General features: G+C 37.5%; 5 protein-coding genes and 1 non-coding gene across 6 annotated transcripts in view; 1 reads left to right on the forward strand and 5 right to left on the reverse strand.

Moving 5' to 3' along the window:
- Window positions 1-3757: 3757 nt before the first annotated feature.
- Window positions 3758-3890, reverse strand: LOC120006763. The gene has a single exon (XR_005470101.1). It is a non-coding gene; the product is annotated as a small nucleolar RNA Z247 (small nucleolar RNA).
- A 3170-nt stretch (window positions 3891-7060) lies between these two features.
- Window positions 7061-7378, reverse strand: LOC120005412. The gene has a single exon (XM_038855038.1). It carries the CDS (start codon window positions 7376-7378, stop codon window positions 7061-7063), a length of 318 nt encoding a protein of 105 aa, XP_038710966.1.
- An 849-nt stretch (window positions 7379-8227) lies between these two features.
- On the reverse strand, window positions 8228-11833 carry LOC120006659. Its single transcript, XM_038856784.1, has 9 exons — window positions 11580-11833; window positions 11266-11456; window positions 10442-10623; window positions 10054-10338; window positions 9900-9958; window positions 9762-9798; window positions 9579-9650; window positions 8919-9243; window positions 8228-8824 (listed from the first exon to the last, which is right to left on the reverse strand). Exons 1-9 carry the CDS (start codon window positions 11701-11703, stop codon window positions 8453-8455), a joined length of 1647 nt encoding a protein of 548 aa, XP_038712712.1. The 5' UTR covers window positions 11704-11833; the 3' UTR covers window positions 8228-8452.
- Window positions 11834-14446: 2613 nt separating this feature from the next.
- On the reverse strand, window positions 14447-16404 carry LOC120005413 (probable flavin-containing monooxygenase 1). Its single transcript, XM_038855039.1, has 5 exons — window positions 15967-16404; window positions 15657-15894; window positions 15375-15550; window positions 14913-15271; window positions 14447-14798 (listed from the first exon to the last, which is right to left on the reverse strand). Exons 1-5 carry the CDS (start codon window positions 16402-16404, stop codon window positions 14447-14449), a joined length of 1563 nt encoding a protein of 520 aa, XP_038710967.1.
- A 1477-nt stretch (window positions 16405-17881) lies between these two features.
- Window positions 17882-19834, reverse strand: LOC120005414 (probable flavin-containing monooxygenase 1). The gene is made up of 5 exons (XM_038855040.1): window positions 19397-19834; window positions 19086-19323; window positions 18803-18978; window positions 18348-18706; window positions 17882-18233 (listed from the first exon to the last, which is right to left on the reverse strand). The coding sequence occupies exons 1-5, from the start codon at window positions 19832-19834 to the stop codon at window positions 17882-17884; spliced, it is 1563 nt and encodes a 520-aa protein (XP_038710968.1).
- A 2158-nt stretch (window positions 19835-21992) lies between these two features.
- The window catches only part of LOC120005416 (ubiquitin-like domain-containing protein CIP73), an 8122-nt gene continuing 4566 nt past the window's right edge, over window positions 21993-25548 (forward strand). Inside the window, exons 1-10 of the mRNA XM_038855042.1 lie at window positions 21993-22207; window positions 22735-22876; window positions 23020-23100; window positions 23309-23426; window positions 23799-23879; window positions 24155-24273; window positions 24369-24440; window positions 24691-24840; window positions 25184-25253; window positions 25329-25507. Of these exons, the coding sequence (XP_038710970.1) occupies window positions 21993-22207; window positions 22735-22876; window positions 23020-23100; window positions 23309-23426; window positions 23799-23879; window positions 24155-24273; window positions 24369-24440; window positions 24691-24840; window positions 25184-25253; window positions 25329-25507 (1227 nt within the window). The remainder of the gene's footprint in view (window positions 22208-22734; window positions 22877-23019; window positions 23101-23308; window positions 23427-23798; window positions 23880-24154; window positions 24274-24368; window positions 24441-24690; window positions 24841-25183; window positions 25254-25328; window positions 25508-25548) is intronic.

A 25548-nucleotide genomic window follows, 5' to 3' on the forward strand; every position in this document is an offset into this window, starting at 1 on the left:
TTATATCTTTATGTAGTGATGAATATAATAACTTACCTTTAAGTTAAGTAAATAATCATGACCCTTGAGTTAAAGAGATAATCATAATTACACTTTATGTGGTGATCAATATAATAACTTAAGATTTATAGGATATATATCTATCATGCCCCCGCAATATGGAGCTCCGTGAGGAGAGGCCAATCTTGTTCCTGAGGAATTGAAACCGTGTGCGGGACAATGGCTTGGTAAGTGCATCCGCCAATTGATCTGCAGAAGAAACATGGCTGACACGAAGCATTCCACTTTGTACCTGTTCTCTAATGAAGTGATAATCCAGAGCAACATGTTTCATACGAGAATGAAAAATTGGATTGGAACACAGGTGCATGGCACCGATATTATCACAATATATGACCGGTTGTTGAGAAATGGTGATGCCGAGTTCAGTCAAAAGGGAGCATATCCAACGGATTTCAGCTGATGTGTTGGCAACAGAACGATATTCTGCTTCAGGAGAAGAACGTGCGATGGTGCGATTCTTTTTAGAACTCCAAGAAATTGGTGTGCGTCCGAGATACACAATATAAGCACCAGTGGAAGTAAAGTCATCCTTGTTCCCTCCCCAGTCGGCATCAAAGAATGCATGAAGAGTCATAGGAGATTTGTGGTAGAGGACTACACCGTGGTCCATGGTTCCACATAGGTAACGTAATAAGCGCTTGACTGCAATCCAATGAGCACTGGTAGGACAGTGCATAAATTGTGAAAGTCGATTCACAGTGTATGCGATATCTGGACGTGTAATAGATAAATATTGGAGACTTCCAACAATTGCTCGGTATTCTGTAGGATCCGAGAGTGTTGTTCCTGAGTGCAAGATGAGAGGAGGATCGGTAGCAATCGGCGTTGCCACTGGTTTCGATGTTGCCATGTGATGCCGGGCTAGTAAGTTTGATAGATACCGACGTTGAGAAAGAAGTAACCCGTTGAGATGAGAAACAACTTCCACCCCAAGAAAATATGTCAACGTACCAAGGTCCCTAAGGGAAAAACGTTGAGCAAGAAGTTGTATAAACCTTTGGACTGTAGTAGGGTTGGCACCTGTGACAATGATGTCATCTACATATACGAGTAGATACAACATAGTTTTTCCGTTGTTGAAGACAAATAAAGATGGATCTGCATAAGAGTTGGTGAATCCCGAGTGTATGAGAAACTGGCGCAGTTCATGGTACCAAGCGCGTGGGGCTTGCTTGAGACCGTATATTGCTTTGTTGAGCTTGCACACGTGAGTGGGATGATCAGAATCAATGAAACCTTGGGGTTGGGCCATAAAAACATCTTCGGATAAAGTGCCTTGAAGGAAGGCATTGTTAATATCAAGTTGTCGAAGTACCCAACCACGAATGACAGCAATACTAAGGACAAGTCGAATTATGGTAGGTTTGACGACTGGGCTGAAGGTGTCATGATAGTCAATGCCCGGTCTTTGGTGGAAGCCTTTGGCGACTAAACGTGCTTTGTACCTGTCAACAGAACCATCAAGTAAGTATTTTATGCGAAAGATCCATTTGCAGCCTACCAAATTTTGTGAGGGACTTGCGGGAACAAGGGTCCATGTTCCATTTCGAACGAGTGCATCATATTCATTAGACATTGCTTGACGCCATTGAGGATCTTTGATGGCCTGAGTGACATTTGTTGGTTCAGGAGTGGTGGATGGGGTGAGTTGGGCAGAAAGGTTAAGTTTATGGATAGGTTTATGTATGTTGTTTTTGGATCGGGTAACTATGATGCAAGGGGAAACAGAGGTGTTTGGTTGAGCGGTCGAGGTAGAAGTAATTTGTGTTTGGGTGGTGGGGTTAAGATGAGTATGTGGTTCGGTGAGGGGGGGTTCTGGTACAGCTAAGGTAGGTGGTGATGTTGGAGGTGGGTTAATTGGTAGGATATTTGTGATAGTGGTGTTGGCAGGTTGGGTCAAGGGAAGGATGGTCACACGAGGTACAGGTGGCAAACTTGTAGATGGTGTGATCGTGGCCGGAAGAATAGACATGGAGGTACACCAATGGGAAGTAGACTCAGATGATGGACGTTCAAGAGAAGACTGAATAGAAATAAAGGGAAAAATGGACTCGACAAATTTGACATGCTGCGACTTATATATACGAGAAGAGTGAGGATCAAGACAAAGATATGCATTTTGAGAGGTGGAGTACCCAATGAATACACAAGGTGAAGATCGTTGGGTAAGTTTGTGAGAGGAGTACGGCCGTAGCCAGGGATAACAAAGACACTCAAAGCTTCGTAGTTTGGAGTAGTGGGGAGGAGTGCCAAATAATTTAGCATAGGGAGAACGCATATGAAGTGTGGGTGTGGGAAGCCGATTAATAAGATAAACGGCGGTGGAGAAGGCGTGAGACCAGTAAGTTAAAGGCATGGAAGCATGAGACAGGAGAGATAATCCGGTTTCAACAATATGACGATGTCTACGTTCAGAATAGCCATTGTGTTCAGGGGTGTGTGGGGGAGACGTAAGGTGAGAAATTCCATTGCTGGCGAGGAAGGATATGAGTGCTTGAAATTCTCCTCCATTCTCGGAGTAAAATGTTTTGATTTTTCGGTCAAAGAAATTTTCAACAATTGATCGGAAACGAATGAAGACATCATGAACATGAGATTTTTGTTTGAGTGGATAAAACCATATATATTTGGTGAAATGATCTACAAATATTACATAATATTTGAAAGCATCCACGGAATAAATAGGAGATGTCCATACGTCAGACTATATAATCTCAAGGGGATTTGTAGAAACAAGAGAGGAAACAGAAAATGGTAATTTGTGACTTTTGTTGCATTGACAGGAATTGCAATTTGAATTGAAATTGGATGAACGTAAAACTTCTAAATTAAAATTGGAAACAAGATGCTTGAGAATTTGAGATGATGGATGACCAAGACGATGATGCCACTCGGACGAAGTGGTTTTGACACTTGAAAAGGCCACTAATGGTGAAGATTGGATGGATTGCGTCGGCCACTTATACACACCGTCCTTAGTTTTACCCCGCAAAAGTATGTTCCCCGTTCGAAGATCCTTCACAAAAAATGAACTAGATAAAAATTCAATGGATGTATTGTTGGATTTACAAAATTGCGATATGGAAATAAGATTCTTTTGCATGGTAGGAACATGAAGAACATTATGTAAAGAAAAGGTGTGTGAGGGGTGAAGAGAGTGAAGTTGAACCAGTGTGAGTTATGGGGAGACCTGTGCCATCTCCAATCACAATATCGTCAGAGCCATCATAAGATGTATGAAGTGAGAGGTTACTCAGATCTGAAGTGACATGATGCGAGGCGCCACTATCAAGGAGCCAAGAAGCATTATGGTTGGTATTGACAGTGGCTAGATGAGCCCGTGGTTGCCATGGAACTTGTGGATAGGACTGCCATGGGGATGCACTCCGTGGAGGATTTGGTGATTGGATGTTAGATTGCATCTGGCGAAAAACAGGACACTGAGGAACTGTATGACCTTGGACACGACACCATTGACAACGTCCTAGATAAGGCCGAGGTGGTGGACGACCTCCCTGAGGAGCACCAGGATAGCGACTCAAGTTAGGACCCGAGGAAGCCGAAGAGTGAGGGTTCCAGGAGGAGCGTTGGCCACGGTTATTGATGTGTCCTGCTTTGGGTCGAGAGTTTGTTGGTTTCGCTGTTGCAGGCAATGGTGAAGTGGTGGATTGACGAACACCGAGTGAGAGCTCCTTATTGATGAGTTTTTCATGCAGCTCATCAAAGGAAATCGGTGTGTCACGACCATTGATGATGTCAATGATTGGCTTATAATCATCTTCTAAACCATCAAGAATTTTCTCGGTGAGATCCTCTCCATCCATAGGCTTGCCAAGTGCGGCAAGTTCATCTGCTCGATTTTTTAGGAATTGCATATACTCAGTGATGGACTGAGAGCCCTTAGTGGCATACTTGATTTGATCTTTAATTTGTTTGATGTGGTCTCGAGTGGGACGGGCATATGTGTCGGCAAAAACTGTCCAGATGTCTCTCGAAGTCTTGGACTGGTGGATGAGAGGTTGAAGAGATTGAGAGAAAGTGCCTACAAGCGTACCAAAAATGAGTTTGTCCTGACGAAGCCATGTAAGATATTCCGGGTTTGATTTGGTGACATTGTTGGATGTGATGGTGGTAGGAGGTGCTGGATGGGAACCATCAATAAAATGGTAAAGACCATAACCAATGAGAATAGCTTCAATATGAAGTTTCCAGGAGAGATAGTTTGTAGATGTGAGTTTGACAGAATTATGGATGTTCACAACAGTGAATGGCTTGGTAGGATCGTGGGCATTAGGTATAGTGACTGGAGTTTCATCAGTGGTCATGGTTGGTGCTGGAGAGAAGATTGAACTAAGAAAAGATGATGGGGTTGCCCAGGAAACCGCTCCGATACCATATAACAATGAATAAGATTATAAATCTTTTCACACTCTTTATTGACAGAGTAATCGTGTATATATATAAGTACATGGAGATAATCAATCCCATAAGTTAAGGAGATAATGCTAATTACACTTTATATCTTTATGTAGTGATGAATATAATAACTTACCTTTAAGTTAAGTAAATAATCATGACCCTTGAGTTAAAGAGATAATCATAATTACACTTTATGTGATGATCAATATAATAACTTAAGATTTATAGGATATATATCTATCACCTACTGCCAGCCGCAGAAAAGAATTGCATGAGGTAGTTGCATTGCATGTGAATCTTTTTTGGTAAATAATTTAGGTCCTAAAGTCAGCGTTTTGTTCTTCTGACCCGTTCGAAACTTTGGAAGATCAACTGTAGCCACCCATATTGAACTTCTTCTCCCTCAAACAATAACTTCCCTAGACAATCATATATGTCAACCTCTCTTTCTCTTTATTTGTGCATGCAGTGTGTATAATTGAAAAATGGTTCATCGTGGGAGAATATTCTTCAATTACATAGAGTTAATAAATACAAGATGCAATGTACAGAATCTTAACACATTTTGCATGTCTATATGTTCTGTACTTTCTGTTGGATGTTAATTAGAAAAATAAAAAAGCAGCATGGCTGCTAATCAAAGTATTCATATTTATTTAACGTTTTGAATCCCCCTAATTAACTATTGACAACTCGTATTAAGAAACTAATTACTCCAATAACTACTCTATTAAAAAAATATATAATTTCAACATAATTCATTCACTTTCAAATGTTCTAGATTAGGCGTCAATTTATGATAAAGTCATTATCAAAATATTTATATACAAAAAAAAAACATACTATATTTTTTTACTCAGTTCGTGTAATGACTTAGTCAATTTATAAAATTATATATATATATATATATATATATATATGCAACCATTTAAACGAATTAATGGGTATTTAATTGTCCGATTGAAACCTTCAACTCCAACCAATGGGCAAGAGGGGGCCCCAATTTTCTTAATTGTAAAATTAATTACATCGATTTCAAATTTTAATTTTCAAAATTCGAGTTCAATTATTTCCCAAAAAAGACCACAATCTTGTTTGTTTCTTAAGAAAATCAAAGGCTGTATGGCTGGCTGGCACACTGCCCCTCACTTGCCCCTCTCTCTAGTCTCTCTCGTGGTGCTTAACATTTTGGGACTTTTGAAAAAGTAGTAATAATAGATTCCATACTTAAATAATATTAAAGGCAGTGGTATTATTCATCCACGTGGTTTAGAACCCCACAACTTTGGACACTTCTACCGATGATTTTTCAAGGTCAAAGGTCAAAGTCAAGCAACTTCGATTAACCTAATCTTACGACCCTTCTTCAGCCGTGTCTACGGGCTAAGTCCAATTCTTCGCATTTAGATCGGATCAGGATCAGGATCAGGACCAGGACCAGGACCAGTGAGTCGTGACCAGTCTCGAATGAATGCTGGGCCGGTTGTATAGGCAAAGATAGATTTTTGTCATGAGGCCAAGCCCACATTCTCATCCAACATGTTTTGGTCAGCCCAATAAGACTAGCCAAGGTTGATTAAAGAGTGGCCCAAACAACCTTTCCAAACTTAAGCCCACGAAGTACATTAGGACCCGGAACAGTGTAACTAGAAAGAAAAGGCTCCGAGTCCGATTACTTATAATTTTATTCTAGAATAATGAAACGCTATATACCTCTCTGTCATGTATGTGTGTACTGTATAGTATATGACATAAACAATTGTAATTGGAACATAAATGTTGTCAATGTTTATAATATAAAGAATTACATCAAATACACGAAAACCTTTATTTTTTTGGGTAATCGATAATCACATCATACAAGTTTATCAGTTAAACATCTGTAATGAGCCTAAACTCTAGTCATCGGGCCTGCACGCACAAAAACTGTTCATCTGATGACTGTGTAAGTTGGGTTGAAGCTCAGTGTGTATCCATGAAAATATTACTCAGTGTCAATCAAACTCATGATCTATGGGATTCATACGTTGTAGCCAAGAGAAATAACTCAAAGCCTTACTTAACAAAACAGGAAAAAAAAAAAAAATACTCAAAAACGTTATTGGACGTTGCTACCCCATATTAAATAACATAACTTATTACATTCACTAACGTCTGATGATCACCTATTAAAGAAAAATTTTTTTTTTTTTAAAATTTTTGTTGCTTTTTTTTTTTTTTTTTCCTTCTAGTAAAACAGTTTATTCTTCTTCTTGTTCTGTTCATTGATAAGAAATCAGGTTCATAAAACTGTTAATAATAGAAGAAGAAAAAAATGACTAAAAATCTCCAGTCTCGTGGAGAAGAACCAATTTTATTAATGGAGGAGAAATCCAAAAACAATGAGAGAAATTGAACATTCAATTCAACAAAAAGTATCAAAGGTACCCCCAATAACCCATACAAGGCAAAAAAAACAATTAAAAAAAGGGTACACAATGAATTATAACCCTAATTTCCCCTCTTTCTATATATGTGTGTGTGTGTGTGTGTATATATATATATATATGCATATCACTGCAAAATATGTAACGTTTGATCAAGAGACTGTAATAGCCCCAGCTCCATTATTGCCATTCATCAAGCAAAACCTGCTGGGCTGGGGCTGGAAATCCCTCCTCCTCTTCCTCCTCTTCTGTTTATCATGATTTGATGGTTTGACAATTTGAAGCAAAACCTTCTTGATCATGCTCATTTCCCATTCATTTGGCGAGACACGAGCCGGGGTTCGATTGGGGTTCCTGTGGATGCTGCACCTGAAGGAGCCTGGGTGTCTTGAGGGTGAACACAGGCATGTCCTGGCATGTGTTTGGGGCCTTGAAATGCTGTTATTAGTAAAAGAAACTCCAGAGGCCATAAAGGAAGAATCTGCTTGTTTTGAGACACTGTCATTGTGTGTGTTTTATTTATAGCTTGATTTGGCTTTGTAGGTACATAAAAGCCCTTCCTTTTGTAAAGTATTTACGACTTAACTTGGTGGGTATATAGGGTATAACCGTATAAGATGATCTATAATTGGAAATACATATATGTTACATTACCATTTTACTCGTCATTATTGTGCCTGGTAATAAATTTTGAGGGGCTAAACTGTCTTTGTATCTTTGGTCATTATCCTTCCACTTGCTGGAAAGGACAGTTTTTTTTTTGCCCTTTTTAATAAGAGGGAAGGCTCCCAAGATTTTCCTTTGCGCGTTAATTCAGTACAAGTATATCAATTAGGCAACTCCAAAAGGGATTGGAGTGTCTGGTTTTTGGTATTTCATGTAAAGTGAGGGGTCTTAAATTCGAAATCTCTCGCCAACACTCTAAGGCCACACCTCCTATAAAATAGCAATAATTTATCATGCTCTCGTATAGAAAACAGCAAAATAATTTTGGTATTCCATGTAAACCTGTGGGTCTTAGAATCGAACGTTTTGCCAATATCTTGAAGTCACACTTCCTAGTAAATACTAATGGCTTATCCTGATCTCGTACAGGAACCTACAATTTATCTTGATCCCATATAGGAAACTCCTTAGGGTGATCTTTCATTTTACATTCACTAAAAGATTTAAAAGTGGGTTTAGTTTTTCTCTGCTATGATCAAACCAGCTTCCTCTAATGTTGATTGATGAGAAAGATTAGTTTTACCGGCTACACCATCTGATTCTGTTCCTTTCAGCAATGCTTGTTGCTAGTAAATTAGCCCAAGAAGCCTGAACATTTAACATCCTGCAGATGAATCTTAAAAAGTCCCAATGACTGCAAACCGCATTCCACTTCAATATCCATAATCGTAAAAGTAGGCATATAAAGAAGCTACTGTACGTACTGTCATTGATTATCATACAATCTACGACGACAGCACTGGCTAAGCTAATAACGAACAATCTAAGAATACAGTATACAAGGAAATGAATAGCCTAGCGATTTCCCCAAGAGATCGTTACGCGCCCTTGTCTTCCTCTTCCATGGCTCTTGCATTTAACCGTTTAGTATACACGCGATGCCTTCGCTCTCGAGCATAGATTACCCAGAAGATCAATGACAGCATCACAGAAGCAGCTACTAGTACTAAACCAACGTATACCCATTCCGTGTATCGTCGCATTCCAGGACAGTAATCTCTGCTGATGTCTGTGAATGCCTGCCGCACAAATGTGCAGTCTTCCAGGTCGACCAAGAATGGACCATAACGATACAGACCATAGCTCACATTTACTGCAGCTGTCATCTGGCTGTAGAAGGAGGGGGTCAATCGGCCAGGTGTGCTACAAATCCCCGATCCTGAAACCTGGCAAACATAACCCTTCCAGGCCTGTATAACACAGAAAATTAGAACATAGAAGTAGAACTACTTGTGCAGAAGTTAAGCTACTCCATGCAAATGCATTGGCTTCATGCATATTTACCTCGGTTGCATTGTCTAGTCCCACTTCACCAGGTGCACAATGTCGATTGGTAAGATCAGAATTGAACGGATTGCAGAGAGTAGGCATCCGAGGACCAGATTGATTGAAATACACTGGTCCAGCCTGGGGTGGGAAATTCACATTGGTGACATTGGTTATGATGGTGTCAACCACATTGACAAGGTTGTATGTTACATCCTTGGTTCGGATTAAGGTTTCTTGGGCAGTAGCGTTATCCACACATGGAAGGATATCATCTAAAGCTGTGTGCAAAGTGGGGTTTTGGAGCCACTCATCCATTGCAAGACAAGTATCAGCAACCACACTGCATATTCATGAAGATACCGAAAACGGCATTGGTTAACACAAATTAAACATACATACCATAGAAATGTAAATATATCCCTCTGGGCGAAGATAGAGAGGAAGAGAGAAACAAAAGACATCTACATGCTTAGTTGAAAGACGGCGAAGTTAAAAGCTTTGCATAATTTTCTTTCGATGTTATAAATCAGATCCAATAAAAATGCGGAAAATATCTTCACTATATGCTCCAATACACAGTCTCATCACAAGTCCACTAGCTAAAAGAGGAAAATAAGAAAAATGGATGCATATCACAGATCTCCAAAATCAAGATCTGATCTCCAAAAAACTTACTTGTGGAGAAGCAGAAATACACCACATAGTATAAATGTGCCTGCAACTAGGATCCACCCGACTATCACCAGACTGTTTCATCAATCAAGCAAGAGTAGAGCAAAGGTCAGAGAAAAGCTTAAAATCTAAACAAGATTGTGAATTAACAAACATGATTATGACCTAAAAATTCATGCCACTTACATATACACCAGAGTCTGCAATCCAAGAATGGAGAATACTGCAGCCATGAATGAAAAGGGTAACATTAAAATTCCTGCATTTTTATACAAAATATATCCAACATCCACCACCTAAAGCTCAAGATGGCAAGGCACTTACAAAATCCAACAAATGCCAAAACAAGCATTATACCAGCAAGAATAATAAGGGAGAGTCTTCTGCAGATGCAAAACAATAGATATTAATATAAAGTACAAGTAATTATAGCAAAGCAACATAAGCACGGAAAAAAGTTGTAAGAGCTTCTAATTACATGTAGTCCAAGACATCTTGAATTCTTTTAGAGTTCTTCTGGGCTTTATCATCTAGAGTCGAAGCAGAAGATTTTATCTTTGTTTGCACAGTGTCAATTTCATTCTGGATATTGGCTGGCAAAAACATTGCATCCACACCAATCTTCTTAGCCATGGCAAGATAATCTGACACATTCCTGAGTTTGTAGACAGTATCATCCGCCTGATTCACGACATAGTCTAGTGTCTTTGAAGTATTATGGTGAAACTTTGCTTGACCAGTGTAGAGAACGACACATCCAGCACTAAAGTTGTGAAAAAAAAAAATATTGAGTCTCAGCAAACCATTACTATAGACAAACACAACTACACAATTAATCAAAGAAGAGAGAAGAGAAAAAAACTTACATTGCAGCAACGGTGAACACTATGAGGAAAATAAGGGAGAGAGCGTAGCATGTTCGAGAATAGCCATAAGGCTCCCTTGGACAACAGCAATGGTGTAGACAAACAATGAACAAGACCAGCCCAAAGAGCACAAACCAGATTCCAGCAATAACAAAGAAGGGTGCAGCAGTAAAACCCACAGACTGCAATGTAAAAGGTAATGATCAGACAAAGGGAAAAGTCATCAATTGATCCAAACAAGATGCCATACACGTCTCACAACAACAAATATATTCTAAATATAACAAATTGAGAAACGGAGAAGGCTCTAAATACAATACAATAGCCAATTCTCAAGAGAGTTAATGATTTAATGCAACAACTTCACAAGCCATTTTCAAGCAAGATAATGATTGAAGGCAACAACTTCACATAGATCGCCACACATAGCCAAGGTAAGATAATCAAGTCAAGCTGCAGTTAAAGAAATCAGAGCCCATAGTACTATTGTCTATTTATTTAAGAACTAAAATGAGAGAATGTGCCATTATTAAGTTTAAAGCAACTAACTTTGACATTACATAATATGCGTAACAATCACAAAGAATTTACAAACAAACCCCAGAATCTCAACCAATTTCAGAACAATCAAAACCCAAGACAAACTTTCGTGGACAAATAACTATAAAAACTAGCATTTATTAATTCTAAAATCTAAAACCACGTCATCAATAAAAAACAAAGGCCATTAATGACAGCCAAAAATAGGAGAAAAGAAAGAGGAAAAGAAGAAGAAGAAAACCCAGATCAGAGAATTCCTCCGAATAGGCTACAGAGATACTCACCGCCCAATAATGTTCATTGCTGATGTTCCAGCCACCAGTGTAGTGCTTAAAGTCATTTAATGGATCTTTCCGGTCTGTTCTCTTCTCTGCCAGTATCAGAGAGGAGTTATCAGCATTTCCATCAGCAAGAAGATGCCTCCTTGTCTCCCATGGAACCACTATTCGATACCCGCTCCGGTAACCAAAAAGCACTAGACCCACAAGTATTATACAACCCAGAAACAACAAAGATTTAAGTTATACAAACAACATTAAAAGCGAACCAAAACAATAAACAATAACTCGTCCTTCAAAAAGTTACCAACTTGAAATACCTGGATGCCGAGTATGAAGATCAGTAAAGGCAGTGGTGGGTATTGAAGAAGCTAAGAGAAACAGAGTGGGTACCAGAAGGACAATGAAGAATGGTGGGTTTGATTTCTTACATAGCCATGACATGATTGCTTATCTCTGTTTTTCTCTCTCTTAATTCTGGTTTTTCAAGGGAGACAGGAAACTAAATTTAGAGCACTAAGAGAGAGAGAGATTAGGTGAAGCGAACATGACGGTTTTGGGAAGGAAGAAAAGGACTCTGCTTTTCTTTTTGTTTGTGTTTTATTTTTACTTCGTCGGCAATTCATTTATTGACGTAATTGCCCCTTACTCACTTTTGTCACAAAATTCACAATGAAGCCTTCTTTGCTTTTCTTTTTCCTTTTTGTTAAAACTTCTTATTATACAAATAAATATTGACATTGCAAAAAGAAAACTTTCCATTTGTATAAGAAGTTTATTGAATGAGGATTTGGGTTTCTTAACTTTTTCTAAGCATGGTTTGAACCTTCAAGAAAGATAGGAAATAAATGATAAAACTTGACCATTATTCATAGCATCATTGTCATTAAATTAACAAACACATATTCTAGCACTTAAGCGAGGGTGGTTTATGGTGGCTTCATCTTTATTTTGTGAAATAATTAATATCTTCTAGTTGACAACTCGACTCTCCAAATATTTATCATGAAATAAATGAATTGGCTGACAATAAATCATTCTAGTTACACAACTTGACTCTCCAAATTATCATTTTATGATTTCTCTCAAGATATTTTTTGGTAATTGAGAATGACATAATACAAATTTGTCTTTTGAATATTCGATATGAGATTAACCTCAAGTCATCAACCCCGTGCAATGCACAACTACTTTGATTGAAAGAATAATAGCATTTAACAAGAATGCAATTCAATGGGAAATTATATTTCGAAAAGGTGATAGAGAATAATATTGTAATTGTGATGAATGTTTCTCAAAATATTGATAGTACACATATTCGGCAAATTGATCATTGTAATAACTAAGAATGACATTATATAAATTTATATTTTGAACATTTGATATGAATCTAAATTCAGGTCATCAAACTCTCGCGACTCGACCCACTATAACTATGACTGAAAGAATAATATTTAGTTAGGATGCAATTTGAAGGGAAAATAAATATTTCGGAAAGGCATTCAAGGACAATATTGTAATTGTGTTTGATATTCCTAAAAAATAGTAGTACACATGTCGGAAAGTACCGTTGTGATGAGGAGATTTTTGTAAATTCAAGCTTGAATGAATAGAAGTAGACAAACGACAGACGGACAGATGTAGCCGCGTCTACAAAAGATCTTGATGGTTAGTGAAGAACGTGTCAGGCTATGATGTTCAATTTTATCTTTTTTAAATATGTTTTTCCATTAAATTTATTTTTTTTTGTTTGTTTTGGTCCCAGTCTGTCAAATCAAAATTATAAAGATAATCCCACCACTTATTGCTGTATTTGAGTCAGTAAGTATTATTATTATTCTTTGGAATTTGAAATTGGAATGCAATTCTGGACCCAATGATGCCAAGTGTGACATTTGTGCTGAGTGGTGACATTAACAATTGTCTCTGTGTCTTGGTTGCACTTGAAACTAATAATTTCGGTGCTTAGGAGTTGCCGGTTGGTGAATTTATTTATCATTCAATTTGTATGAATTCGGTAAATTTTGAGTAATATTTTTAACAACACATATTGAGTTTTGACTCAATTTACCTTGTCATCAAATGAAAAATCTATATGCACTTAGATCTGACGACAAAGTTGAGACTCAGTTTGACGTTTTTTGTTTAGCATTTGATTTGGTTTTTGTTTGATGCATAATATAAATAAATTCATACACTCATTATATAACTAATTTATTTTTTTTAAAAAAAAATTACAATTGCCAACCAACATCTAGACTAGCTGGAATGTTGGAGAGGCACCGGGAGGGAGTTGAACTTTCAAGGGAAATATTAAATAAATATTTGAAGTATTATATTATGTATAATAACAAATGTAATAATGAATATAAAACTAATGAAGCGAGAGAGAACAAATGGACCCAGAGAACCCAAGCCCATTTGTATTTTGTTCAAAGCCTGCCATGTGTGTGAACTCAACTCTGAAGCCCATATGCGAAGCCAAAGATGTGATTTAAAGAAAAAAAAAAAGAAAAGAAAAAAAAAAGAAGAAAGAGTAGAAAAATAGTACTAGTATTTTTAGTCACATATCGTCCTCTATGTAGATGTAGAGCTCTCCTTCTCGTGAATCTCGTACCAGCAATCATACCTTGTCTTTCTCAGTCTCGGGTAACTTGGCGTTCTGTTCTTGTGTTTATTGTTGCCTGTTCTCTTCCTTATTCATACCGCAACCAGTGTTTTTCCCTTTGAAATTCTTGTTGTTTGCGTGTTTTGCTTTTTAGATTGGAAGGTGACAGGTGTTGATTTATGTGTGCGATTGAGACGTTGTGGTAAATTTTTTTAACTTTGGAATGGGAATCTATTATGAACCTTGAGATTAGGGTTTTAGCTTCTGCTAATTAAAGGATGTACGTAAATGTTTGTCCAGGTTTATGAAGAAAAACTCTAATTAATTAACAAAATTATTTTAGAAATGATGTGATTGTCTCATATAATCTGGACTACTATTCCATTGGTCCAACACACTAATATTGGGCCCAGTCATGTAAACAAAATCTAAATCTAATTTCAACAGGCCCTTCATCAAGAGCCCATTGAGAAAATTGAATCCAATGCCAAATGGGCGGACACAACATACACACACACAATTTATTGACTTTCAAAGCTTCCATATTCAATTATTCATATGTTGTTGTAGCTTAGACATCTAAGGAGCAGCGAGTCCCGCATAATCTGTTGGTGCATATGGTACAAACAAGTCTGTGAAAAATCCTTTTTTTCTTCTGGGTTCACATCCCATGTCCTTGCACAGTTGATCATTATACCATATGTAGGTGTTGCTGATACATGATCTCTTGAAATACTTTCCTGCAACTCTTTTGATGTGAGTTTCCCATATTTTCACATCTTTCTCCATGTCTTTTATGGAAGGCAATTCAAACTTGCTGTCAAGGAGTTGTGCTAGCCATTGGCATCTGATTTCAAACATTCCCAAATTTGACATACTCTCTGAATATCCTATTACAGCCAGTCGTGGAATCCGCGGATGAATCACTTGTCTGCAATGATGTTTGTTACATTTGATACATATTGCCATTCCTTGAAAGAAATTCATTTCAATGGAGATGAGTGGGAAAGAAAGTAAGTATAGTTAATAGTTTAGTGTATAATACCTGTAGAGGGGAAATGTAGAAGTGGATGAAGGGTCCAACAGATTTTTCAAGAACGCAGATTCAAAGATGTTCTTGAGCTTTTCATCACCTTTGTATCCTGTCGCGAAAATCACGACATCAGTTTCTAATGGCCGAGCTTCTCCATTGACAACCAAACCTTCTTGACAGAAACTAAAGCTTTGAGCTCTCTTCAGAATGATGCCTCCTTCTTCCACTTTCTCGTAGAATTTCTTTGGCAGCATTCCAACTTGACATGAATAGATAGTGTCCAGAAAACTGTTTTTAGGTATCATTCCATACTTCTTGAGTGGAAACTTCCATTGAAGATAGCTCTCGATAAGCTTTGAAATTCCCCACCTCTGATTATCGATTCATTGGTACCAGAAAAAAGTCAATATTTGTTCATTGCCACAAAAGATATGCAAATACATGGATTAAGATGAGTTTTTTTTTTTTTTTTACCAATGGTGAAAGCAAGGTTGCCAAAAAGCTGAGCAAAAATGTCTCCCCGGGCTTATGAACCATCAACTCAGCAAAGCGATTGAAGAATAAGAAACCAATAGCAAGTGCACTCAGAGGGTTATCAGGAAGAAACCAATGAGCAGTCCTTTGAATCATGGTGCAAGGGTATTCGACACCTGAATTTCGATGGCACGTCAGTCAGGCATATTAGAAATCTGCTTCAAATGACTTTTGAGCTCATTTTATGAATGCCTAACAGAATGTGAGTTAAAATTATCTAACCATTTGCATTTGCGCATTCTGTCCCTATATCAACTGCGGATTTATGGGAACCAATGATAGCAACTCTTTTTTTCTTGATCAAATTTTCAGCACTTATTCTGTCCATCTTAGCGTAATCCATGGAATGCAGTACCTTGCCATTAAAGACTTCCGGCCCTTGATTCGGAGGAAACTCCGGTACGTTTGGAAGACCGCTGAATTGTCCAATGCATAGGATTACAAATTCAGCTTGGTACACCTACCCAAAATATGATCATTAGCTTATACTTAATATTTATGGAAAAAAAACAAACCAAACGATTGAAAATACCTCAATAGTGCAAGTTTTGGTGTTTTGAACACTAATATGCCACCTTCCTTTGGAGCCAAAAGGCTTTCCTGCTCCACCCCATAGTCCCCATGATTCAATCTCTTCACAAGACTCGCCAACATAGTCTATACCATTGACTCTGGAGTTGAATCTTATGCGAGGCAAGACATCAAAATGTTTTGCATAAGATTCAAGATACTCCATCACTTGTGAGTGCTTCGGAAAGGTTTCCGTTACTGATGAAGGCCATGGGAAATCAGAGAATTGGTAAGTTTCTTTGTTGTTCTGTAGTTTTGTGGACTCTATAGTATGAAGCCAAACTCCTCCAATTCTTTCTTCAGCTTCGAATACGATAGGATTGAAACCTTTTTTAATAGCGTATTTACAGGCCAGAAGACCACTTATCCCTGCTCCAATGATCACCACTTGCTTCTCCATTGATTCACACCACAAGTATGGAGCTCAGGCTATGTTAAATCAATTCTACAAGGAGGTCTACAAAAATCCATACAAGTTTGCCACCACTACAACAGAATTTGCTTATATATAGACACATAAAAATCGTAGGTAAAGATTTTACCCACGGTTGGCCTTCCGCTGCTAAAGCAAGCATCAGAAGATCTTTACTCGTGGTTTTCACGACCGCGGGTAATTATTCAACGCTAGCAGGTGTACACAGAACAATACCTATGCTTACATAACCGCAAGTAAATATCACCCAAGTTTTTGAAACCATGGCTAAAGATAATAAGTGACCCTCTCGCGTTTTTGAAATCGCGGCTAAAGATAATAAAAGATCGCATAAACTGTCTTCTATTGCCTCGGTTTTTAAACTATACATGCGCTTTTTGAGCACAAGACCGCGGTAATTATTCAACACCCGTAGATGTACGCAGAACAATACCTACGCTTAGATAATTGCAAGTAAATATCAGTTGCATTTTTGAAAACACGGCTAAAGATAATAAGTGATCGCATAAACTGTCTTCTATTGTCGTGGTTTTTAAATTATACATGCGCTTTTTGAGAGCATGACATTAGTAAAATCAAGGTTTTGAAAAATCGGACCTGACCTAGTCCGGTCTGTGTCCTAGAACCGGCCATGAGAGAACCGATGTCACTTGCATTAAATCGACTGATTCAACCCTCCAGTCTATTTATGTCTACAATTTTTGAATATTGATCTTGGTATGACTAGAATCCACAACCTCCCAGTAAAACACTCCAACCACTAAGCACCAAGACTTTTTTTGTTAATCTAAAACATTAATTTGTATATGGTATTTTAGTCTTGTCTGCTTAAACTAAAACATTAATTGAATATATGGTATTTTATTTTCTAATTAGAGGTTGCTGGGTCTGGTTAATTGTAGGGAACGGTTTATGGCATTTGTAAGTACATATGTAAACCTGTTTTGATGACAATGGGAGGAGAAGTGATAGCAATGCCCGTAGTGGTGATGTGTGAACTCAATTCTCAAGCCCATGCGCGAAGTCGAAGATGTGATTGACCAAAATGGGCAGTTTTTGTCCGAATGATTAAATTTGTACTAATTAAAGTTTCGATGATCAAATTGACATAATTTGATGGTCAAGGACCAAATTAGAACACATGCCATCTTTCCGTCACAAGTTCTATTAACTCATATTTTCAAATAATCGTATAGCGGAATTACAATAATAAGTTTTGCAAACAAAACATAATTGGGTCTATTCAATTGGTCCAGCACACTAATATTGGGCCGAATCATGTAAACAAAATTGTAAGCTAATTTCAATAGGCCCTTCATTGAGAGCCCATTGAGAAAATTGAATCCAATGCCAAATGGGCCTGACCCAACATACACACAATTTATTGACTTTCAAAGGTTCCATATTCAATTATTCATATGTTGGTTGTAGCTTAGACATCTAACTAAGGAGCAGTGAGTCCTGCATAATCTGCTGGTGCATATGGTACAAACAAGTCTCTGAAAAATCCTTTTTTTCTTCTGGGTTCACATCCCATGTCCTTGCACAGCTGATCATTATACCATATACGGGTGTTGCTGATACATGATCTCTTGAAATACTTACCTGCAACTCTTTTGATGTGAGTTTCCCATATTTTCACATCTTTCTCCATGTCTCTTATGGAAGGCAATTCAAACTTGCTGTCAAGGAGTTGTGCTAGCCATTGACATCTGATTTCAAAGATTCCCAAATTTGACAAACTCTCTGAATATCCTATTACAGCCAGTCGTGGAATCCGTGGATGAATCACTTGTCTGCAATGATGTTTGTTACATTTGATACATATTGTCATTCCTTAAAAGAAATTCATTTCAACGGAGATGAGTAGGAAAGAAAGTAACTATAGTTAATAGTTTGGTGTATAATACCTGTAGAGGGGAAATGTAGAAGTGGATGAAGGGTCCAACAGATTTTTCAAGAATGCAGATTCAAAGATGTTCTTGAGCTTTTCGTCACCTTTGTATCCTGTCGCGAAAATCACAACATCAGTTTCTAATGGCCGAGCTTCTCCATCGACAACCAAACCTTCTTGACAGAAACTAAAGCTTTGAGCTCTCTTCAGAATGATGCCTCCTTCTTCCACTTTCTCGTAGAATTTCTTCGGCAGCATTCCAACTTGACATGAATAGATAGTGTCCAGAAAACTGTGTTTAGGTATCATTCCATACTTCTTGAGTGGAAACTTCCATCGAAGATAGCTCTCAATAAGCTTTGAAATTCCCCACCTCTGATTATCAATTCATTGGCATCAGAAAAAAGTCAATATTTGCTCATTGCAACAAAAGATATGCAAATACATGGGTTAAGATGACTTTTTTTTTACCAGTGGTGAAAGCAAGGTTGCCAAAAAGTTGAGCAAAAATGTCTCCCCGGGCTTATGAACCATCAGCTCAGCAAAGCGATTAAAGAATAAGAAACCAAGAGCCAGTGCACTCAAAGGGCTATCAGGAAGGAACCAATGAGCAGTCCTTTGAATCATGGTGCAAGGGTATTCGACACCTGAATTTCGATGGCACGTCAGTCAGGCAGATTAGAAATCTGCTTCAAATGACTTTTGAGCTCATTTTATGAATGCCTAACAGAATGTGAGTTAAAAATTATCTAACCATTTGCATTTGCGCATTCTGTCCCTATATCAACTGCAGATTTATGGGAACCAATGATAGCAACTCTTTTTTTCTTGATCAAATTTTCAGCACTTATGTTGTCCATCGCAGCGTAATCCATGGAATGCAGTACCTTGCCATTAAAGACTTCCGGCCCTTGATTCGGAGGAAACTCCGGTACATTTGGAAGACCGCTGAATTGTCCGATGCATAGGATTACAAATTCAGCTTGGTACACCTACCCAAAAATATGATCATTAGCTTATACTTAATATTTATGGAAAAAAAACAAACCAGACGATTGAAAATACCTCAGTAGCGCAAGTTTTGGTGTTTTGAACACTAATATGCCACCTTCCTTTGGAGCCAAAAGGCTTTCCTGCTCCACCCCATAGTCCCCATGATTCAATCTCTTCACAAGACTCTCCAACATAGTCTATACCATTGACTCTGGAGTTGAATCTTATGCGAGGCAAGACATCAAAATGTTTTGCATAAGATTCAAGATACTCCATCACTTGTGAGTGCTTCGGAAAAGTTTCGGTTACTGATGAAGGCCATGGGAAATCAGAGAATTGGTAAGTTTCTTTGCTGTTCTGAAGTTTTGTGGACTCTATAGTATGAAGCCAAACTCCTCCAATTCTTTCTTCAGCTTCGAATACAATAGGATTGAAACCTTTTTCAATAGCGTATTTACAGGCCAGAAGACCACTTATTCCTGCTCCAATGATCACCACTTGCTTCTCCATTGATTCACACCACAAGTGCCTCTGGAGCTCAGGCTATATTAAATCAATTCTACAATGTCTACAAAAATCCATACAAGTTTGCCACCACTACAATAGAATTTGCTTATATATGGATACATAAAAATCGTAGGTAAAGATTTTACCCGCGGTTGGAAGATCTTTACTCGTGGTTTTCTCGACCGCGGGTAATTATTCAACGCCCGCGGGTGTACGTAGAACAATACCTGTGCTTACATAACCGCAAGTAAATATCACCCATATTTTTTAAACCACGGCTAAAGATAATAAGTGACCCTCCCATGTTTTTGAAACTATGGCTAAAGATAATAAGAGATCTTATAAACTATCTTCTATTGTCACGGTTTTTAAACTATACATACGCTTTTTGAGCACAGGACCGCGGTAATCATTCAACGGCCGCAGGTGTATGCAGAATAATACTTACGCTTACAAAATCACAAGTAAATATCAGTCGCATTTTTGAAACCGCGGCTAAAGATAATAAGTGACCGCATAAACTATCTTCTGTTGTCGTGGTTTTTAAATTATACATGCGCTTTTTGAGAGCATGACATTAATAAAATCAAGGTTTTCAAAAATCAGATCTGTGTCCTAGAACCGACCATGAGAGAATTGGTGTCATTTGCATTGAATCGGCCGGTTCAACCCTCCAATCTATTTATGTCTGCAATTTTTGAATATTGATCTTGGGTATGACTATAATCCACAACCTCCCAGTAAAACACTCCAACCACTAAGCACCGAGACTTTTTTTGTTAATCTAAAACATTAATTTGTATACGGTATTTGAGTCCTGTCTGTTTAAACTAAAACATTAATTGAATATATGGTATTTTATTTTCTAAAAGTGTATATATATATATATTAGTATTCTCATTGATGTAGGACAAGATTAGTAGTTTTCTTTATTAATTAGTAGTTAGTTTAATTATTTTCTTTCCTTATTGTAGATCTATTTCTAATATAATTATTAGGAGTTTTAGTAGTTAATAAGAATTTTAGTTAAATTAATCTTTTAATTTTATTAGGTTTCCTTATTTTTAGTATTTATAGGGTTATAGCGCAAAAGTATATATGAATTAATAATATTTTGAGATATATCTCAATTTTATTGATGGATTTCAAGTTATGTTGGTTTAGTCGTGACTGAGTGCGTCACTCATTTTCCATGTAAGTGTATTTATAAAGTATGAAAAGTTTTAAATTATTATATGTATTTAATATAAATCGCATGTTGCTCTATAAACCGCAGGTATAGACTAGTTGACTGCAGGTAAAGATTACACTATTTCAATGTTCTATTTTTTTGTTCATTCCCTTTTGCGTATACCAAACATTTGTTTTGTTCATTTCCTTCCTGCGTATAACAAACCACATATACCATTATCCTTTACATAAAAACATATACCAAAATCAAATATCTCATATCAAACCTCCAAAATTAAATGCCGTATTATAATTCATATCCAAAACATCCACAATAATCTACTAGAAACATCCAAATTAAATTGGTGAACTTCAAACATCATTTGAGATGCGAATGCTTGAAGGCTTTGCATCTGAAAATGATGGAGAATATACGTATCATTTCTCCAAATCATAACTCAAAAAAGAACAACATTCAGACTATCACTATTTTAGCCAACTAAAGAAGCGAGAACAAATGGACAAACAGAACCCAAGCCCATTTGAATCTTTTTTGTTCAAACCCATATTCCCAAGCCCAAGCCCATGTGTGAAGTGAAAGGAAGGGAAGAAGATCAAACTGTATGACTATTTTAGCCAACTAAGGAAGCGAGAGAGAACAAATGGACCTACAAAACCCAAGCCCATTTGAATTTTGTTCAAACCCATATTCTCAAGCCCAAGCCCATGTGTGAAGTCCAAGATGTGATTTTAAAGAAGAAAAGGAGTAGAATAATAGTATTTTAGTCACCTATCGTCCTCTCTCTGGAGCTCTCCTTCTCGTGAATCTCGTACGAGCTTACCTTCTGTTTCTCGGTCTCAGGTAGCTTCGCGTTCTGTTCTTGTTTATTGCCTTTACTCTTCCCTATCCATACCCCAATTAGGGCTTTCCCCGTTGAATTTTTTCGCGGTTTGAGGTTGATTATTATTATTTTTTTAATTTACTATTTCGATGACTCAAGGACTGTTAAAGGCGGTTGTATGTATGCGAATATGCACGGGACTTTTTCATGCTGTGTTCAACCGGTTGAATGATTTCATGCTATCAGAGAGTAAGAAAGATCGGAAATTTTCTTGCGATTTGTGGTTTTTGGTTTTAGGAATCACTTTGTTATTTGAATTTGATATTGGGGCACTCGAGGCTCTGTGTGTTTCTTTGATTGGAAGGTGACACAGGTGTTGAATTATGGGGGCTTTTATCTTGGATTGAAAAACTGTGTTAAAATTTTTATACTTTGGAATGGGAAGCTATTAAGAACCTTGAGGTTAGGGTTTCAGCTTCTGCTAATTCGAGGTTACTGGGCCTGGTTAATTGTAGGGAACGGTTTATGGCATTTGTAAGTTTGTAAACCTGTTTTGATGAAAATGGGAGGAGAAGTGATGGCAATGCCAGTAGTGGTGATGTTTGAAACGATCTTTTTGATAATTTATGTTTTTTTACATCTACTGATACAATTGGTTTGCTGGTAATTGCTAGTATCTGGGGTTTGCCAGCAAAGCTGCCCTCACCTTTGGGGGTTCCACAGTATCAATGCATTTAGTTAGAGGATGAGCTTTGTTTGGAAAGATGTCTATGTGATATGCTAAGCAGTTGTTGTTGCTAGAGAATATTTGATGCCATAAGTGTACGATATGGAGTTGATGTGGTGATTTGTTATTGATCTCGAGATACCTATCTTTATCTCTTTTTGCAGTTATCCGATTGGTCTGACAATGGGAAGTACTGCCGGCAACAAAACTGCTCTGGTCGATGGGACCGGAGGTTTGGAAACAACAATTGAAATAAAAATAAAAACATTGGACTCTCAAACCTATTCGTTGAGAGTGGATAAACAGGTCATTTTTCTACTCTCTCTTTTTTTTTTTTTTTCCTTTCTTGATTTTCACTATATCAGTATCTGTAGTTTTCTTGAGATTCTGTCTGCACTATTTGACTCGAAATAAATTTTATGCTCTCAAATTCATTCAAAGTAACTCAGAGATTTCCTCTCTGTGTTTATGGTTATGAGCTTTTGAATTATCCTTTAAGAATCAAAATTGATACACCATATACATCAAAGGTTTCCTAAAACTTCTATTCATTTAGCAACGTGAAAACCGACAATGTTATATGTACATGTGCAACACTTTGACAAGACGTCTTTTTTTAATCTTTCTTTTTGGTTGAGAGTCGTACTGTTTGGCAAGGTCATTTTTAAAGCAGAGTGTTAAGTCTTTTTTGCAGAATTGATTGGGTTTCATGATATTTTTCTCTTAATATCCCTGTAGATGCCGGTTCCTGCTTTGAAGGAGAGGATAGCTTCTGTTACTGGTGTTTTATCAGAACAACAACGTTTGATTTGCCGTGGAAGGGTTTTAAAGGATGATCAGCTCCTCTCAGCCTATCGTATCCTTTGAAAGCTAATATTAATCTTTCCACCTCATCGTCATCTAACTCTGCTTCATTATATTGAAACATCTACTTAGGATCCTAGAAAAAGAAGAAGAAGAGAAACATATAGTTAGTCTACCCAAAATGCTACAGAAGCCTACTTTCATATTACAATTAATGGGGTTCTACTAGTAGTTTCAGTTTTTATCAAAACCTAGGATTTGTATGAATGTAGGGATTCTATCAATTATATTTCACTCATATAGGAAATGCCTTCTTAGTCTTTCTGGCTGAGCACAAATATTGTTTTGCTTTCCACTGTTCTTGTTGTCTGTTCCATTCATATTTTAGCATTTTATTTTGAGTAATTGACTTAACATGAATTAGATGTTGAAGATGGTCACACCTTGCATATGGTGGTCAGGCAACCCATCCCACCACCATCTGATGGATTTCCTAGTAATCCTGGTTTTATTTAGCATCATCACTTCTTATGAGTATTTTATTCTAAACATGTTCAGCACCTTTTTTTTTTTGTGAAAAGTGAGAACATTTGAACGACCTTATAGATATTGCTCTAGTGCACCAGCACACGCAAAGAACACTTCTTTATTGTATTCTGTCTGTATTGATCTGTCTTCTGACTACTTGCTAAAAGCTGCTTCTGTTTATTGTATTGATGTGGATAACCTGTACACTTGGCTTAGTTGTGACATTTTACCGCTTGATTTTAATGTTTGCAGCAAGTGATACTGCCGCAGATTCAGCTTATGGTCATGGGACTCGCATTGGCCCAAGTGTCGTAATCGAAACTTTCAGTGTCCCTGATCATGGGGATGGAGTTCCTCCAGAAATTAGTCGGGTAATGCTATGAAGTTATTTTGAGCATTTTCTCTGTGTAGACAAGATTTTATTTTCTTTTGGTGACAATCTTTTATCTTCTTTATGGCCGATCAGATTGTATCTGCTGTTCTTGGTTCTTTTGGATTTTCAAATGCTAGGAGTCGCAGTGAAGGGGTTGACTCCAGGGTAACTCTTAATTTCACATTTTTTTAATGAAATGACTGTTTCTGTATGATCATATTCTGGAACATGTTGCTGGGCTTCTTCCCTCCTCTATTGATGTGCAATTTATGCACAAGACAGAACACTTTACATGCTTGCAGATGGGCAAGGATTAAAATAAATTAAAATAACTTGAATTACCATTGGGTATATATTCGTAAAGCCATTACATGTTCTAATAATTGATCGCACTTTGGGTGGGATGCTGTGGAAGGATCGTGATCCACGACCAGGAGGTGCGAGTGTCGTGGCAGATGCATCTCAGTCACAACCTGAACAAGCTAGCGTGAGGGGTCAGTCTGGCAGATTACATACAGCTTTTGGACTTCCAACTGCAGTTTCATTGGGGCCTCTACCACCTCCTGTGAGTTTTGGTTTTTTGATTACTATTTCTTTTTATTCTATTTTATGTACTATATCATCCGCATCATCATCAACCCTTTTATCCCAAACGATGTCTGGGTCGGCTACATGAATCCATCACATGAATTTTATTTTTCTGTTTATTCTTGTATTGCTCTCTCACCTAATCCTTTTCAGTCCTTGTCGTTTCTCGTCCTTTCCATCCATGTCTTTTCAGTCTTTCTCCTCTTTTTAGCACCTCCTACTTGAATTCTTTTATAATATATATGACCTAAAACTAACATAAGTATGGAATGTTATCCTGTATCTTCTTATTATAATACTAAGTTCTTGGTCACTTGCAGGTGATCACTGATTCTTTGACAACTTTGTCCCAATATTCAAGCAATTTGAGGCGTGAATTTGATGCAATTGGTCAGTTTTTTAATAATAATTTTTTTGCTTATTTTAGTTGTTCCTACTTCCTACAATAATTCTTGGTGCAAACAGGCAGGGGTGTGGGCAACAATGCTGAAGCAGCTTCCTTGCATAGGACTGAGGAAAGAGATTCTAGTTCCACAGCACATCCTGGGAGAGTACAAGAAGGGCTTCCAACACCTGCATCCTTGGCAGAAGTTATGCTGTCAACAAGACAGTTGCTCAGAGAGCAAGTTGGAGAGTGCTTCTTGGTGTGTTTAGCTAATTTTCCACATTCAATTACTAAATTTTA

This window comes from Tripterygium wilfordii, chromosome 9 (genome assembly GCF_013401445.1).
Source record: "Tripterygium wilfordii isolate XIE 37 chromosome 9, ASM1340144v1, whole genome shotgun sequence".
In the NCBI taxonomy this organism is placed as follows: Eukaryota; Viridiplantae; Streptophyta; class Magnoliopsida; order Celastrales; family Celastraceae; genus Tripterygium; species Tripterygium wilfordii.